Here is a 19,056-nt window from a genome sequence, read left to right as displayed (position 1 = left end):
TGTCTTTTTAGTGTTTATTGTCCTTTAAGATAAATTGAACACCCATGTGCCAGTAACATTTTAAATAATAGTATAAATGGCTGGTTATGTGGGATTGAAATTTTTTCTAAGTGGCTGGATCTCTAAGTTTTGGATCCTGACATATTCTCTTTTATGTAACTAAACAAACAATCTGAACTAAAAAATCATCAACAAATTGTTTAAATTCATGGGCAAGGAAAGGAAGTACAATATGGTTAGACAGATAAGTGGATGATTATCTAATTAAAACAGAATTGCTAACACACTAGATTATCATCATTTTGATGAGCTACTTATTTACAAATACTTCAAAAGTCTCATTGCAGTTTTTAAGATGTTTTCTGACTCTGCACTGAACAAATACATTTTGTGTTACTACAATTCTACTGACCATGGAAATAAATACAACATAATTCTTATATATTTTTTAACAAAAAATAGTGAAACAACACTTGTTTACCTGGATTCCTTAACATTGAAGACAATGCACTGGTATTGTGACTAACATGGCTAAAAAATCTGTCTTGCATCAATTGCCTGTTCCTCGCTTCCCATTCCCTTCGTAATGTCTGTGCTTCCTGTGCTAGATCTGGTGGCAACACAGACATTTGAGACTCCTCCATATCAGTCAAAATCTGTGGAGGAAATTTTTTTTTGTATCTCATTATATTTTGTAAGTCTAAGTACTATAAATTTAGCACATGATCAAACAAAAGTTGGCTTGGTTCCTGCTTTCATGCAGTATGATAGGCCCCAATTGAACAGCTCTGTCAGGAGGGTCAATATGGAGCTAGATGAGCTGCTTCGGGTGGCTACTTTGTCAGGCATAGGTTTGGTTCCTGTTGATGGTATCGGTAGGTGGGACTTCACAAGACATGGTCTGCATCTCACTAGGAAAGGGAAGAGTAAACTGGCTGAGAAGATTGCAAAATCTTTAAAGGGAAGGGGGGGGGGGGGCACAAACTCATGGGAGTACTTTTTTAGACTAAGATCAGTGTCCAATCATCCTACACTGCTTGAAATTAAGCTTAATGAGAAGTTCAGACAGCAGGTACCAGAGATGTGAAAATATCACAAGATTCACATAAAAGCAATGAAAAATAATGTTAATATATTGCATCAGAATATCAGGGGATTAAAAAACAAAGCAGATGAGCTTCTTGTTTATTTAGAAACTGGCGGTGGAATAGATGTACTATGCCTGTCTGAACATCATATAGTCACAGGTATGAAAATGGTAAATGTAGGTGGATATAAGCTTTCGGCACATGTAAGCAGAGACACTATGGAGAGAGGAGGAGTTGCCATATATGTTAAAATCTGTCATATTGTGGAAAATTTGGAAACTAAAAAAAATGTGTGTAGAGCAACGTATCGAAGGATGTGCATGTGAGCTTAAACTAAATAATGGCACTTATATAATTGAAGCCATGTACAGGTCCCCATTCGGAAACTTTCAACTATTTTTGAAAAACTTGGACACTCTGTTGTGCTATCTGTCAGACAAAGGAAAGCAAATGATTGTTTGTGGGGATTTCAATGTAAATTTTCTGAAAGAGTCTGATAGGAATCTTGACCTTTAAGTATTACTTTGTTCTTTAAATTTGACATCAATTACTGATTTTCCTACTCAGGTGGTACAGGAAAGCAACACACTCATAGATAATGCTTTCATAGACAAAGCTAAATTTAATCAAATAAAAACATTTCCTGTTAGGAATGGTCTGTCTGATCACGATTCACAGCTAGGTACAGTGTATGATATAGCTCCGTACAGCAATGCAAAACAGTCCTCCAAAATAGAGTGTTCAATTAACAATTTAACAATCAAAGATTTTAAGGAAAGCTTGCAACAGTTAGACTCTGATGAGGTGTACAGGGAACATTGATGCTAATTTAAAATTTAACCTATTTCATGATACCTTTGTGAGTATATTTGAAAACAGTTTCCCTAAGAAAACAGTGAAATATAATTGTAAGAAACCATGTAAAAAGCCATGGCTTACTAAAGGGATAAAACTATCTTGTAAACAGAAAAGGGAAATGTATTGTATAGCTAGGAGGAGTAATGATCCCGAAACAGTGAAACATTATAAAAACTATTGCACTGTATTAAGAAAAGTTATTAACAAGTCCTGAAGTTTGAGCATTATGTCTGAGATTAACATATATGATGATAAAATTAAAATAATTTGGACTATTGTTAAAAGGGAAACTGGGCAACCAAGAGCACTGGATGACTGTATTTCTATCAAACACAATAAAAAGTATGTTAACAAGAAGTCAGAAGTAGAAAACATTTTTAATAATCATTGTCTTGTAGAGAAAATAGGATCCAGCTATTCACTAGAAAATGCAAGGCAGTATATGGGATTTGATAAAATTGAAATTCAACCCACCTCTCCTATGGAAATTAGGAAAATAATAAATTCACTCAAAATCAGAAGTTCTATAGAATTGATGGCATTTCCAACAGAGTACTAAAAGCTTGTTCCCAACAAATAAGTAAGAGTCTCAGCCACATATGTCGTAGCTCACTGAAACAGGGCATTTTTACAGACAGACTGAAATACGCTATTGTTAAATCAATGCATAAAAAAGGGGATAGGTCTGATGCTAACAACTACTGCGCAATCTCGCTTCTGACAGCTTTATCCAAAATTCTTGAAAAATTAATGTATTCAAGAGCAGCATCACGTTTTTTTTTAAAAAATGAAGTACTAACAAAATGTCAATTTGGTTTTCAGAAAGGCTTTTCAACAGAAAATGCTATATATGCTTTCACTGATCAAATATTAAATGCATTGAATAACCGAACATCACCGATTGGGACATTTTGTGATTTCTCAAAGGCTTTTGATTGTGTGAATCATGAAATTCTTCTAGACACGCTTAAGTATTGTGGTATGAGTGGGACAGTGCACAAATGGTTTAATTCATAATTAACTGGAAGAATGCAGGAGGTTGAAATTAACAGTAAAGATAGTCCGCATAGGTATCAAGAATGGTGTCCCATATGGTTCAGTCTTGGGTCCCTCATTGTTCTTAATATATATTAACGACTTGACACTCTGTATTCATGAAGATGCAAAGCTAATTCTTTTTGCTGATGATACAAGTATAGTAATCACACCCAACAAGCAAGAATCAGCTGAGAAAATTGTAAATAATGTCTTTCAGAAAATTATTAGGTGGTTCTCTGCAAATGGACTTTCACTAAACTTTGAGAAAACACAGATTATACAATTCTGTACAGTAAATTGCACAACACTATTGATAAATGTAGACTATGAATGTACGTCTGTTGCTAAGGCAGAATACTGAAAATTTCTGGGTGTGTGCACTGGTAATTGAATTGGATGAAACACATTGATGATCTGATGAAACGGTTAGGTTCAGCTACTTATGGTATTAAGAGTTACTGCAAATTTTGGTGATAAACATATCAGTAAATTAGCCTACTATGCCTATTTTCATTCACTGCTTTCATATAGCATCATATTTTGGGGCAATTCGTCATTAAGAGAGGAAGTATTCATTGCACAAAAGCGTGTTATCAGAATAACAGCTGGAGCCCACCCAAGATCATCTTGCACACATTCATTTAAGGAACTTGGTATATTCACAGTACTTTCACAATACATATATTCACTTACAAAATTTGTCATTAATAACCCATCCCATTTCAAAAATAACAGTGAAGTGTATAGCGACAACACCGAGGAAAGTATGATCTTCACTATTCTGGATTAAATCTCAGTTTGGCACAGAAAGTGGTGAATTATGTTGCCAACAGAAATCTTCGATCATTTGCCAAATAGTATTAAAAGTCTGACAGATAGCCAACCAACATTTAAAAACAAATTAAAAGAATTTCTGAATGACAGCTGCTCCTACTCAATAGATGAATTCTTAGATATGAAGTAGTAATTGTAAAAAAATAAAATAATTATTCTGTGCAAAGAAAACTTATGTTAAAGCGACACATTCCGCATCATTACGAAATGTCGTATTTATGATCTATGGAACAAAGATTAATGTGTGTGTGTGTGTGTGTGTGTGTGTGTGCGCGCGCGTGCGCGCGCGCGTGCGCGCGCGCGCGTGCGCGCGCGCGTGTGCGCGCGTGTGCGCGCGCGTGTGCGCGCGTGTGTGTGCGTGTGTGTGTGCGCACGCATGCCATGATTCTGCGTGGTTTATTTTTTGACATTTTACTAGCAGATAATTAGCATATTTTTTGCAATGTGCTCATCTATTCACTGCTACAATCTGAGACAGCAGACAATTTCTTTCATTCTCATGTTGTTGATCAAAGGGCAGAGACAGTTGAATGTAACATCACACACAAGCCCACCGACAAGTACGACGACCTACAAATACACATACATACATACATACATACATACGTAATCTGAAGCCACCATACAGCGCCCAGCAGAAAGTACCTTGTACCACTAATAGTCATTCTCTTTCCTGTTCCCTTCACAAATTTACCCAAGGAGAAGTGCCTGTTTACACCTCCATATAAGCCCTAACTTCTCTTTATCTTGTCTTCGCAGTACACACACAAAATGTACATTGGCAGTAGTAGAATCATTCTGCAGTCAGCCACAAATGCCAGTTCTCTAAATTTTCTCAGTAATCTTTGACAAAAAGGATGTAGTCTTTCCTCGAGGGATTCTCATTTGAATTCATGAAGGATCTCCATTACACTTGCATGCTCACTGAGCCAACCGGTAAGAAATCTAACAGTGATGGGCTTTTCAATTGGTGTTCTCTATGCAACTTCCCAGATATATGTAGCAAAATGCACTTACTGTATTAAGAACTTCAGTGACTGAATGCATCACATCCGAGTTCATCATATATGCTGAACCTTTTATATCCAGTCACTTGGACAGTACAAGATCCGATACCGTCACTGTCTCATGCCACACATCACTATTCAAAATGTGATAATACAAAAGAGTGATCTTTTTAGCATAACAGAAATCTCTCATTAAACTAGTCAGTATATTTAACAGAAATGAACATGTCACCTTCATATATTACATGAAAAACTTGTTGTCCTTCCATTGTAAGAATGTGTTTTTCCAAATATTCTCAGTAGCACTTTAAGAAATTGGATACTACACCTTCAAGATCAGCTTCGGTACATAAAATAATATATTTTTTATAAAAACTTCTCTTCAGGCTCAGATTTTCATTTAAAAATAATTTTATCACTGATAGTTCCTGATACATGAAAGCTGTTCACCTGTACTACTGAGGAGAACATGGGAAGTGCCATCACCCAGTTTTTGAAGAACTCTGTTCAGTGGATGAGGAGTCAAAATAAGGGACCATGTGTCTCAGTTTATCATAGATATCCAACCATTTCTGAAAAAATGACATTCAAAGTTTTCAAGGTACTTTATGTGCCCTTTACCATGCAGTACTCTAAGATAAAATGGTGACTCAGTGGTTAGCATTGCAGCCTCATATTTGTGGCCAGTGTTTGAAACCCGACTATTGTTTTTATGTATTTCATTTTTAAGGCTTTCATTTATCTACCCACGTCCATAGAAGATTACTACACAAATGTTTCTTGTCAAATTAGAGGATACCCCTGTCAGTTCTCCTCCGCCTAATGTCAGTTCTCCTCCGCCTAATGTCAGTTCTCCTCCGCCTAATGTCAGTTCTCCTCCGCCTAATGTCAGTTCTCCTCCGCCTAATGTCAGTTCTCCTCCGCCTAATGTCAGTTCTCCTCCGCCTAATGTCAGTTCTTATATTGTCTCATATGTTTATTCTTCAGGAAGATTGGCGTTTTCTCTTGGACGATATCAATCTTAGAAAATTTCAAGACACGGATATTTTAACCACCGCAAGTATTGTGCGAGGGTGGTTTGCCAGTGACATTCTTCATATGAAACTCACTTTGGAAAGAAACACCATCAATATTGGTGAATATTGACTGTGTTGGCAGTAATTTCATGGCATACCATGCATAATGCATCACTTTCCTGAAAACTGGCAACTGAATATAAATCGAGATACACTACAGGAATTTCACTGAGAACAGCTTCAAATAATTTTCTCATACTACTTTAAAAATTCTTTCATCTGACACACAATTAGTAGACAAATAAGGACAACATTATATCAGTATACATAGGTAAATATTAGTGTAGTAATCTTCTACAGACATGGGTATATAAATAAAAAACAAAAATGAAAGTAATAAATGGGTTTTGAACATGGGTCACTAAATTATGAAACCACAACACTAACGACTGTGCCACCATTTTGCCCGAGGGCATCACACAGTAAAAGGTGTACAAACTGCACGCTATATGGGAAATACCTCAAACTTTGATCATCGTTTTTTCATAAATGCTCGAATATCTGTGGATACGCTGAGACGTGTTTGTTTATTTTGACCCCTCTTCCACTGAGCAAAATTTCTGGGAATTAGGTTATAGCTTTTGTTCTCCTCCTAAGCCTCTGACATGTTCTGGTGCACACCTTTTGAAGTGTCAAGAAGTTTCAATCAGCACATATTCCACTGGACAGCGAAAAATTAGCACCATTTTATAAATGATCTGTTGACAAGCAACCATCCTTCTTTGTGAGAAAAAACTGCTGCACCTCACTAGCACATTTTTTTCTAATTGATTTAGTGAAATTCCATCTTGTACATTTCTTCTTTCTCAAAATAGAGTATGTCAATTTAGTCTAACTGAAATGTCTAATTTTTAATTGTGAATACAAATTTATTTACAAGTATACAACCCAGTTAAATGACAGCAGTCTTGCATTCAATTATTTGGTGGTGGGTCTTTCAACTGGTGTTCTCTACACAACTTTCCAGAAATATGAAGCAATGTACACTTACTGTTTGCCTTAGTGATGATGGAAGATTCTGGAAGAACTCTGCAGCATTCACGGGATCATTAGGATTACTTGCAATTGCTGCTTGTCTTTGCTGTTCCAAGTGATGCTGTGCAAGGACTTCTTCTTGTATGGATGGAGGCAATGCTGCCAGGAATTCTGGATTTACCTCAGACACATTTGATGCAATGAGGTCCCTTGTCTGTTGCAGTGTCCTCTGCCGTATTCTTTGTAACCTGAAGATTTTGTACACACACAAAATTTATTAAGAAAATTCCTGTAAGGTCTGATATTTATGAAATACTGGACAAACCAAGTACCTCAACTGCTCAGCAATCACTTCCTCTCGCATGTCGTCAGGAAGAGCAGCAAGAAAAGAAGGATCAACACCTTCAAGGAGATCAGATGGATTTCCTCCTGTTGACTGAGTTCCAGAACCAGAACTAGCAGCATTACTGGTACTAGCAGATGCAGCCGATACAGGCTGTGGAGCTCTTGAAGTTCCAGCAACCGGGTGGCTGACAGATGGGGCTGTATGAACAACAGCTGTTGTTGAGGATGTCGATGCTGCTGATGACACATTTGCTTGTGGTGAATCTGATCCATGTGCACCAGATAATCTAAATAAATTAGTTGATTGCACTGATGATGATGATGATGCTGTACTTAATGTTGTACTGGTAGTACTTGTTGGTGCTGATGATGCTGATGTTGCATTGCTACCCGCTGATGATGATGCAGTAGTTGTAGCTGTCACACTGGTTTCTGGACTATAAAACACAACAAACAAATGTACTTGTTATGGTAAGAGCTAGTATTTTCCCAATAATTTTCGGGCAGAAGCAATTTAAATAACAGTTATACATGTTTAAACAATTGTAACACCCATTCACTGCATTATGTCCAATACCTCTCACAAAATGGAACTTACGTAAAAACCAATAACTTACCACAAAACAATTATCATTTTGCATTTTTACATTGCCTTTCTTTTCATGGTGTAAACAAAATCACATGGATGCTAGTCTTCCCCTAACAGTACAGTGAAGCACAATAATTTACGATAATCTAAACCATTCTCACCTTATAATTGGAAAATACACCAACAAATTTTACAGTAGACACATCATAAGAAAAAGAACAATTCAACAGTTAAGTGAGATGACTAAAAGAATTTATTTGCAGGAGTTCCTTAAATCTTTATAATTATATTCAATTAAAGACAGTTGCGATCTTAATTTACCCATGATGCATGCGTATTCTTGGGCCATGTCCTATGTCAAGCGACAGATGCGAACAACAGTGTGCGACAGCTTCAGACAACATACAACAAAGGTATAGTTGCAGAAGTGTCCTCATGAGCAATGTCCATGGCATTACCCACCCTCTTCTACAACTTGCAACATTTGAATTCAAACGTTTCTGAATCCTGTTGCTGCAGCACAAGCAAAAGTGAGAGTGACATCTAGGAGTCTTCTTGGTAAGGCACTGGAGCTGTTATGAAATACATATCACTGATTTTAAGAGAACTATACAGGAAAAAAAAGTCTGATTCTTCCACATCTTACAGCTTGACATCAGCTCGTTTTGTATTATCACGTAATAGGGGGGAGTGTGTGGCAGATATGACACGCGAGTTGGGATGGAAGTCATTAAAGCAAAGATGTTTTTTGTCGCGGCGAGATCTATTTACGAAATTTCAGTCACCAACTTTATCTTCCGAATACGAAAATATTTTGTTGAGCCCAACCTACATATGAAGGAATGATCATCAAAATAAAATAAGAGAAATCAGAGCTAGAAATGTTTAGGTGTTCGTTTTTCCTGCGCGCTGTTTGGGAGTGGAATGGTAGAGAGATAGTATGATTGTGGTTCGATGAACCCTCTGCCAAGCACTTAAATGTGAATTGCAGAGTGATGATGTAGATGTAGATGTAGAAGGACTGAGTTTATATCCGTTAGTCATCATAGTTACTGTGCTGCACAAAATTAAGTAAATAACTGCATGAAATTTTTAAATGTTTGCAGAGGTAAAATCACAGTCCATATTCTTTGTGTATAGTTCATTTTAGGCCATACACTAAAGGATATGAAATATAACCAATATATCAAAACTGTATTTACATTTGAGAGCAGAATGATATATCTTCTCATTCTCAAGAGAGTGGTTGTTATATTCACAGATGGGTCACTTGCAGTGTGTCCAAATCCTTTCTTGAGCATCAGGAATCACATGGTCATAAAAATCGTCTTATTTCATAAATGGTTCGGGATAGCAAGACAAGGTTTCTTGGAAATGACAGCACACAAAAAGGATATATTTTGTTGTATGATTAACATTTGAAATGTTTTTGTCAAATTCTTGAGCAGAGGAAAAACAAGACTCCCTATAAATCACATAATGAAACTTTGTCTGAATTTTCATAGCAAAACACAGTGAGAAATGGGCAAATTGGGTATCAAAGCAACGACTATGAGATATAGTTTTGCAAGAAAATATTTAATTGCTTGAAATTAATCAGGGTAATTAAGGAAAACTTAATTACTGATGTGAGAAAAAACTGAAATATGTCAAGAATAGCTTCTGTTAGGTATGTAAATGAAATGTCAAAAAGTTCATCTGGTGCATAGAAAGATAAATCGGTGTGATATTTAACTGTCAAAATAAAAGAAGAAAAATCAGTCAAATGTAGTGTGAAATGATTTGTCTAAAAGAAATAAAATAGATCAGAGAAACATTTGACATACCTTCGAATGAAGCTAGAAATCACGTACAGAAAATGAGGTGCATCAAATGTTTCTCGAATGTTTTTTTTTTTTTATTTCTTATCTTTAGATAAATCATTTCACAAAACATTTGCCTTTCTTTTCAAAAATTTTGTATGCTTTACACATGCAGACTATTTAGATTACCTGGAGCACTTGGCCTTAACACTGATTGCTGATGAATTACATTCCCAACAATCAAATATCAATAAAATTTCATGGTTGTTCATCATGTTTTATTAGAATTTTAATATGTGCAATATACTGGGATAGGTGTGTATACACTTGCTCTTTAAGTACTTTGACAAGACCTTAAAATATGCTTCGGGATGCAATGTAAACAGTATAGATAAAACTTAGTACACAGAACACGTGACAGGATTGTAGCCAAGTCAATTAATACTTTGCTGTGCGCACAGCTCATACAAATCTATTCGCTTGGCACCGGAAGCGCTAAGTCAGATTACTTGGCTTGTTGCTGGCTGTTCTTGAAATTATTGGGATATTATAAATTGTTAAGTTTTCTAATCTCATCACTAGTTCTCAACCCTGTTCCCCTACTTTCATGAAATTTCGAAGGTATACAGAAGTAAATAAATACAAAATTTGTTTGTTTCATATATTTGTTTATTTGAATTTTTTTGGTACTTGGTATTCTCTTTCATATGATATGCAGAAAAACAGTCTCCAAGATGTAACGCAACTGCAAAAGACTTGCACATTAAGTTTGTTGTTGTTTTTTTGTTTTTGGAACATACATGGCAGTTTCTTTGTTTTCGTTTATTCGTTTTGGAAATAAGTATTAGTTGGCGTTGCCTTATGTGACTGGAAAGTCTGTCAACTGGATCATGATGAGATGTACGTGATGTAGTGATGAACTCCAAGTTTTGCTCAGCAGCAGGTATATGGTCTTTTATCCACGAATCAGACACTTTCAATAAAAAATCGTGGAATTGGAGACTCTTGTGTTCTGTATTGAAATATTGTCATGTACAGAACGCATTAAATAATGCACAATTAAAGAGGTACATGCAAATCTTTGACCATTTTTTAGTTTTCCTGAACTGAAATAATGGTCTACCCAATCCACTCCTTTCATGTATTTGTTGTAGTCTAATAAAATTTCAGGTTTTTTTAATTGTGTAATTGGTTTTCTACATTTTCTTTGAGTGTCAGTCAAAGTGGAATTATGTATTGTAGAGATCATTCATATCATTTTAGTTTTCAAAGCTCTCCATACTTGTGCCAGTACTTCACCTTTCCATTGATGACAAGCTTTAAACACATTGACTTTTGTGCACTTTAATTTTTACAGAAATCCTCTATTTTGCCATATCATTCTACACACTTGAATTTTCTTTTAAAGTAACTTCTCTGAAAGTTCTATACTGTTATAATAATTATCCATGTAGAGGTGTCCATAAGAAGGTGTTAATAGTTCCAGCACTGTTTTTGCTAAAGGCTGTCCACTGCTGGAATAGATCTTGAATCAGGAAATGTGTCCCATACTGAAATTACACAGCATCCAAATGAGTATGCCATATTTCGTAATTTTCGATGGATTGTAAACTTTAAAACTTAACCATCCACATCACAGTACCATTTCTTCATCAATTGAGATAATCTGACTTGGGATAAAGGTTTCTTTAAACTTTTTGGAAAAATAATCATTTAAAAATAGCAATTTGAAAAGCCAGTCAGCATTATCCAGTTTAATGTTGTTGCCAGAAAAATATAAAAATGATAATATTTGTCTGAATCGGTTGCAGGACATCATTTTGCAAAATATCGGTGAGTCTATCAATGGATTTGTTGAGCAATAATCATCAACCCTTGGTTTGTTTACAATTCCCATAAGGATAGCAAGCCCAAACCATTTTCGAAGTTCGGGTCCCATAACGTTGACAAACTTGGCATTTTTTTAAAATCTAGTTTTGTTCTATTGCAATTTTTTCGGTAGTACTTGTTGGTTTCAATGCTAATATATTCACTTAGATCGTTCCCAATACATAATTCTACAATATCACTGATGCTTTGTGTATCTTTGTGTAACATGTTTGGACCAGGAGATCCTTCAAATTTATTATTGGTCCTCAGTAAATCAAAGTCTGACCGCCCTGCACTGTCTTCTTTGTCCGATTCATCCGAATCAGTTGGCAACAGTAACGTTCACCCAATTCTTCTTGGATGTATTTCACTATCTTCCAATGATTCTGCTTCACTTTCATTTTTTGGGTATCCAATGTCTTCTTACCAATTGACCAAGTCGTCCGGAACGTCAGACAAGATGTCCTCCCATTCATCGTTAAGTAATCATATTGTCTCTTTCCTCTGCCATGATGAAAGCGCACAAGCACTTATAAAAACAAGAAACTTGTTGATGTGTGTAACTTATTGTTATCTAACTAAAACAACAACAGAATGCAAAAAATACTAAAGTGCTGTCGCTGACAACTGTGCGATACTATGCTCACGACACCACTGTGATGTCGGAGGCCACTGAGCGATACTACACACACGACACCATTGTGGTGTCGCTGGACGGCAGGGTGTTGAAATATAAGTAGTATCCGGGACCAAACAATGATCCTGATTGCCGGCGTAAGAGGCTACCATCACACCATGGCACGTACTCCGTAGCATCAGTCATTCTTCCATATTTACTGTAAAAAGCCATTCTTCTGCAATTATTGGCTGTTGACAGTTCAAGATCATGTAACAAATGTTCGTCATTATTATTTATAGCTGAAATAGGCTAAAGTCTCTCTGCTCATCGACGTATATTCAAAGAATTTGTCTGTTGATCTTCATAGTTGACGATATAAATTATGAAAGCCAATATGAAGATACCTGCCTTTGTAAATTTCAAAGCACAGCATTCCTTTATTGCATTATTTTCCTAAATATAGCTAATTTTGTAGCTCCTCTCTCGAGCAGAAGTATTCTGTGGCTTAGGGACACTATTTTATATAAACAGTTGGTTGGCTTTAGTAGCCTTCTTGTGTTGGGTGATCATTGCTCATATGCAGGACACTCGAGCACATCTCCCAATGCTGCCACTTGTTGCTGAGTGTCAGATATTCAGACATTGCTCTCCATAGGATGCTTCCGATACTTACATAGACTGTGGCCTCATGCACTCAAACAACAAAATACAGACTATGTTATCAAGAAGAGTGAAGATTAATAAGTATTTTACGTGGCAATGTTTATACAAATATTGTTTCAAAGAAAAAGAGTGGATATATTAACAATGTGGGGAAAAAAAGGCACAACCAGGTCTGCTGTAACATCAGTAGCTACTGCAGCTAAAGAAAAACAGTTTTATTTGCAAATTTCATTAACAATTACTGGAACAGTCAACAGTACTCATCTCAGTAGAGGTAATCAACCATAGTGTATACTACACATTAAGTAATGAAGTTTGTGCCAGTTTGTACAGTCATTTAGTAGTAATTTAAAAGTTACTGTGAAGCAGAGAGGTCTTTCTCACCATCTCAAAAGCCCTGTTTACATATAAGAAATGAATGTAACTACAAGAAGTATTGGAATTGTGATGTTTTACGCTTTCAGTACACATGGTAATACTTGTAAAACTTAAAATGAAAACATGGAACACAAACACCAGATACTCATTGAGGAGTTTAATTATTCATGCGCCAATTATGTATTGTATACATCCCATGTTGTCCATGCTCGTGAAGTGGCAACCAGCTCTGCATGTATACACTACATGCACTCTGCAGAGAATATTCCTCATGCCTTGTGTGTGCACAAGCAAAACAATCCTGTCATTGACTTTCGAACCATCAGTGGAGATGCCTGTCAAATTTAGGTACTCATAGAGAACTGAGCAGAACAGGTATCTGAGAATGGTGAGATCAGCATTTTTCTTAGGGCCACAGAAGATGTCCACCCAGAGGACAAGGTACACACTACAGGGAGTGTCAAGAGGAAACACAGTGGGCACAGACAAGAGGGGCTACTGGATGTCGCTGTATAGGGCTTCCAGTCATATCCCAGCTGGTATACCCAGTTTTCAGTGATTTGTGAACTGTTGATAGTGAAACAGAACTGAGTAAGGTGGATGGGTACGTATCTGACAGTGTGTGACCACACAGCTCTCCAAGAGTTGCTAGCCTCTGATCCTCAGAGGTGGCACAGCAGCTTCCAACAGAAGACTGTCCTACAGAGCTTGTACAGAAGGTTCCAGTTGCCAACTGCACACCACTGTGGTTGACAGGATCTAACAAGCTCAGTACTGATGAAGCTGCTGACCCATAGGCAACACATCCATAATGTAGTTGAGATAAAAACAAAGCTCTATAAAAACACAGAACTACTGTGCAGTCTATGCCCCAGGAGGTGCTGGTGTGAAACCTGAAGGTTTTTAACTTCCTCATGCAATTTGCCTTGAACTGGCACACATGCGGTAACTTATTTTCAGATAAGCCTAAAAGTTTGAAAATTTCATTGACTTCAAGTAAATGGCTACCGGGGTAAAGTTCTGGGCGAGGATGCACAGTCCTGAGTCAACAGAAGTGCACGACACTAGTTATCATGTGAGAAAATTGATATCCATGATTCAGAGCTCAATTATGTACTTTCTGTAGGGCTCCCTGAAGTTGGCACTCTGTGGTGCACAATGACGGAGTGCTGTAATACAGACAAAGTGACGATGACACCGTGGGTCCTACTGCAGTCACAATAGTATTTATTGTGAGGGCAAAGACGGTTATGATCAGAACAGATTCCTGAGAGATGAAAGTTTCCTTTGTTTATTAGTTGCTGATGGTTGAACCTATCCAGACCCTGAATTGTTGGATACAAATGGGTGAACAGCCCCAGAAGCCCTACTTGTGCAGTGTAGACAGGACTCCGATGGCACAAGGTGGTATCATATGCCCCCTGTAGGTTAAAGAACACACTGATCAGGTGTTGGGGGCACGTGCAAGCATTGCTCATTGCTGATTCCAAGGAATTCAGTTGATCTGTGGAGGACCGGAATGTCCATAAGCCACTTTACAACATATGTCCTCTGGCTTCCATGCACCATAAAAGGCGCCAGTTGACCAATCTTTCAAATAATTTGCACAGCCTGTTTGTTAGAGACTCTCACCAATAATAAGCCAACATTCTTTTGGGGTAGATGCCGGGAACTGCAGACAATGAATGGCAGTATATGCTTTGAGTTTAGTCCATACATGAGACGATGTGGTGTGGGTCCTCATAGACGAAAGATAATTTTTCCAACACTTGCACTTTCTCTTCTTTATCAAAAACTGTGCCTTTATCTGAAGTTTCTTGAATGCTATTAAATGTTCAGTACAGAATGAGTGCTGAGATGCTACGGCTACAGACTGTAATGTCTATGGCTGAGAATATCTCGTGGGCCACAGTGAAATGTGTTGTGGCTCCAGTATTAAGGAAGCAGAATAACCAGTTCTCAAATTAACTGCTCTATTACTTGACCCCTGCTGGAAGTGGTTTGGCTTGTGAACACTGAAGTCCCCCACCTGGAGGAAGGGTGGAGGCAGCTGTTCCACTAGGTCCACCAGCTCATGATATGGTATAGATCTGTCTGGGGCTAGACAGATATTACATACCATTACCTTAAGTAACAGGTAGACACAAGCGACTGCTGCTTCTAACAAGATGGTTAGTGACACCTGCTCACAGCAAGGTCAGACTGTATGAGCATGAAGACTCATTCAGACACCCTCCTGGCATAAAAGCAATTTGTGCAGTAGGATCTGTAATCTTCAGTAGTAGAGGATTGGGTTTCTGAGAACAGCGTCTCTTGAAGTGCTGTGACAACTGCAAAGGAAGTAGCCATTAAGTGATGGAGTTTGGCCATGTGGCAATGGTAGCTGTTTTAATTCCATTGAAGAAACATTACACTGAGATCTGAGGGAGCGGAAGAGGGGAAACAACAGTATGAATTACTTTGCTGCAGAGTCCTTCTACACATGAATTTGTAGTTCTTCATTGGTATATAGGCTTGGCCCAGGAGGAGGAGGAGGAGGAGGAGGAGGAGGAGGAGGAGGAGGAGGAGGGGGGGGGTGAGGATGGAAGCTAGTTCAACCAGAGCAGCAGAACTCCTTTTAATGTTTGATTTATCTTTCTTGTCCTTGTGAGGTTTCAGCATATGTGAGGATTTTCCTGTCTTTATTTCTGGGGCAGAGGAGGACTTTGATTTTCTGTGACCAACAGCCTGTAACTGTGTCAGCCACTGGGTGGTGGTAGACTCCTAGTCGGTTTCATCCTGAGAGCTGAGGACAAAGAAACTGTGACTATGCCAATGGGTGATTGCAACCAGAGCAGTGGGTGAGGGAGGTCAAAGGAACTGGGCAAACTGTTCACCTCCAATTCTTTTTGCCTGACTTATCCCATGGCATGTCCAAAGATGGAAACACCATGGTTGGGACTCGGCATTAAAATCTAGCTTTTTACCCACTGAGAGGGCTGTGCTGACACATCTACTGGTATGGGTGATTTGATCAGTTTCACTGTGGATCATCCACCTCGATGACGCTCACTCTGACCCTAGGTTCTCCTCATGGGTGCCACTCCATCACAGCAAAGCCTATCAGGCATAGTAGCCACTCCCCAGAATCCCAGTGCCCCAATATTGGACAGACACCTATCCTCAGCACCTGTGGGGAGGTTGAAAGCTCAGACATCAGCAGCACAATCCCTGCTTTGTCAGAGAGCTACAACCATGAGAATGGAATACCCTGTTTGAAAGTCTTAATGTAGAAGCAGTTAAATACAGGAAGCAAAAGATGACCTACAACTTGCACAGAAACAACACTGCAGCTGTAAGAAATAAAGGACATGGAATGGAAGCAGTGGTTGAGAAGGGAGTGAGACAAGGTTGCAGCTTATTTCAACATTAGCAAATCTGTACACTGACTGAGCAATAAACTGTAGTTACCCTGTAACAATACTAGTCACTTCCTTTCCTGTTCCATTTGCAAATAGAGTGGGGGAAAAATGACTGCCTATATGCCTCCATATGAGCCTTAATTTCACGTATTTTACCTTCATGGTCCTTACACACAATGAAGGTTGGTGGCAGTAGAATTGTTCAGCAATCAGCTTCAAATGCCGATTCTATAAATTTTCTCAACAGTGTTTCTCGAAAAGAACATTGTGTTCCCACCATGGAGTCCCACTTGTGCTCCTGGTAACACTTGCATGTTGTTCGAACATACTGGTAACAAATCTAGCAGCCCACCTTGGAAGGAGTGGAGACTGTCTCTTAAAAAGGTGTTAAGAGCATTTTTATCAGCTTTTTTAAATAGATGTACTTTGTGTTTCTTTTTTATGTTTGTGGGTGTTACAGTATTCAGCCTAGCAGCAACTGCTTTGTTGTCACTCGCTAATCCCTGTTCATCATGATACTCCCCATTTGTCCAGGATAATTTTTTTAAGAGGTCGAGTATGCCTTTGCAGCCATTTATGCTTCGAGTGGGCTTATGAACTAATTGTTCAAAATAATTTCCTGATAAAGCATTCAGTACAATTTTGGATGGCGTGTTATGCCTGCTGCTGGCTTTAAATGTATAATTTTTCCAGCACTTTGACGGTAGATTAAAGTTGCCACCAACTAGAGCTGTATGAGTGGGGTACCTATTTGAAATGAGACTCTAGTTTTCTTTGAACTGTTCAGCAATTATATCTTCTGAGTCAGGGGTTGGTAAAACAATCCAATTAATAGTTTAGTCCTATTGTCAAGTATAAGCTCCACTCATACTATTTCACAGGAACTATCCAATTCAATTTCACTAGAAGGTAAACTACTACTGACAGCAATACAGACTCCACCACCAACTGTATTTGATCTATCCTTTCTGAACACTGTTAGGTCATTCAAAAAGATTTCGGCTGAACTTATTTCCAGCTTTAGCCAGATTTCTGTACCTGTAACTTTTTGAGTTTTAGTGTTTTCTATTACGGCTTGGAGCTCCAGTTCTTTCCCAACACAGCTATGACAATTTACAACTACAATACCGATCATTTCTACAACTACCTTACTGAGTTTTACCTGCCCCCTTTTAGATGGATGCCCTTTCTGTGGTTCCCTGAGACCCACTAACCTAAAAAACCACCCAGTCCCTTCCACACTGCCCCTGCTACCCGTGTGTAATGGACTCCTGATGGTGCAAGTCAAGGAATCTGCAGCCTACACTGTCACAGAACCGCCTTATCCACCGATTGAGACCCTCCACTAAGCTCTGCACCAAAGGACCACAGTCAGTTCTGTCGATGGTGCTGCATATGGTGAGCTCCACCTTAATCTCACAAGCAAGACTGGCAGTCTTTACTATTTCTGCTAGCTGCCCAAAACTAGAGACAATCTCCTATGATCCAAAGCAACACACATCATTGTTACCAACATGGGCCACCACTTGCAGTTGGCTGCATCCTGTACTCTTCATGGCATCCAGAAGCACCCTTTCCATATCCAGAATGACCCCCCCCCCTCCCCCCCCCCCCAGTATGCACATGGAGTGCACACTGGATTCCTTCCCCTCCTTGGCAGCCATGTTCCCAAGAGACCCCATTATACACTTAATGTCGGAGCTCCCAACTATTAGCAAACTCACCCTCTGTGAATGCCCATACCTTGTGGGCCGAGAAGCTTCCTCTGGAACAGGGTGGATGACTGCATCTGGCTCACAGACTTCGTCAGCCACAGATAATGCCCAAAACCTGTTCGTGAAATGAACCAGGGAAGCCCTATGGTCAGCCCCTCAGAGAGTCTTTAACTGTCTGACAGACTTTGGAATCATCTCCCGCTCAACCACGGATGAGAGGTCAACCACAGTGGAGGCAGTATCCGGGGTGGCCACAGCAGTGGACCAATCGGGGGCAAGTAGGTTGTGCTCGGGGAACAAGTGGGTCATGCTCGACGTCCCTCGCTTCCCCACATCTGACCCCACACAGTGATGACCCTTGGCAGCAATCTCAAACTGTGTGACAGAAGCCAACACTGCCTGGAGCTGTGAGCAAAGGGTCACCAACTCAGCTTGCATCTGTACACAGAAAGCACAAATCCTATCCCTTTCTGAAGTCGCTCCTGTTTGAAACTCGTAAAAATATGTAATAAATGACTGGTGTATTCGCCTTATTAGCAGCAGAACATGAGCGGCTCTGTCACCGATGGTCTAACCAACACTGAGCTGTTCTATGCAAAACAAACAAAAGCCTGTACAATACAAGGGTCAATAGCAATGGTGGTACTGTACACTACACTGTTTTTAAAATAAAAGGTTGTTCCTAGTAACCACACAAACGCACAAGAAATTACAAAAATATGCTAGTAACTGCACAGGTAACGGAAAATAAGTCGCTCCTGTTTGAAGCTTGTAAAAATATGCAATAAACAAATGGTGT

The 19,056-nt window shown here is 38.7% G+C and overlaps 1 protein-coding gene across 1 annotated transcript in view; it reads right to left on the bottom strand.

Moving 5' to 3' along the window:
* The window catches only part of LOC126470028 (E3 ubiquitin-protein ligase HUWE1), a 458,288-nt gene that overhangs the window by 66,230 nt on the left and 373,002 nt on the right, over positions 1 to 19,056 (bottom strand). The window contains exons 43-45 of the mRNA XM_050097515.1: positions 7,209 to 7,658; positions 6,893 to 7,124; positions 482 to 656 (exon numbers count right to left, since the gene is read on the bottom strand). Coding sequence (XP_049953472.1) covers positions 482 to 656; positions 6,893 to 7,124; positions 7,209 to 7,658 — 857 coding nt within the window. The remainder of the gene's footprint in view (positions 1 to 481; positions 657 to 6,892; positions 7,125 to 7,208; positions 7,659 to 19,056) is intronic.

The sequence above is a fragment of the Schistocerca serialis genome, chromosome 3, assembly GCF_023864345.2.
Source record: "Schistocerca serialis cubense isolate TAMUIC-IGC-003099 chromosome 3, iqSchSeri2.2, whole genome shotgun sequence".
NCBI lineage: Eukaryota > Metazoa > Arthropoda > Insecta > Orthoptera > Acrididae > Schistocerca > Schistocerca serialis.
The sequence above is the reverse complement of the archived record's forward strand: the minus strand, read 5'-3'. Positions and strand labels throughout refer to the sequence as shown.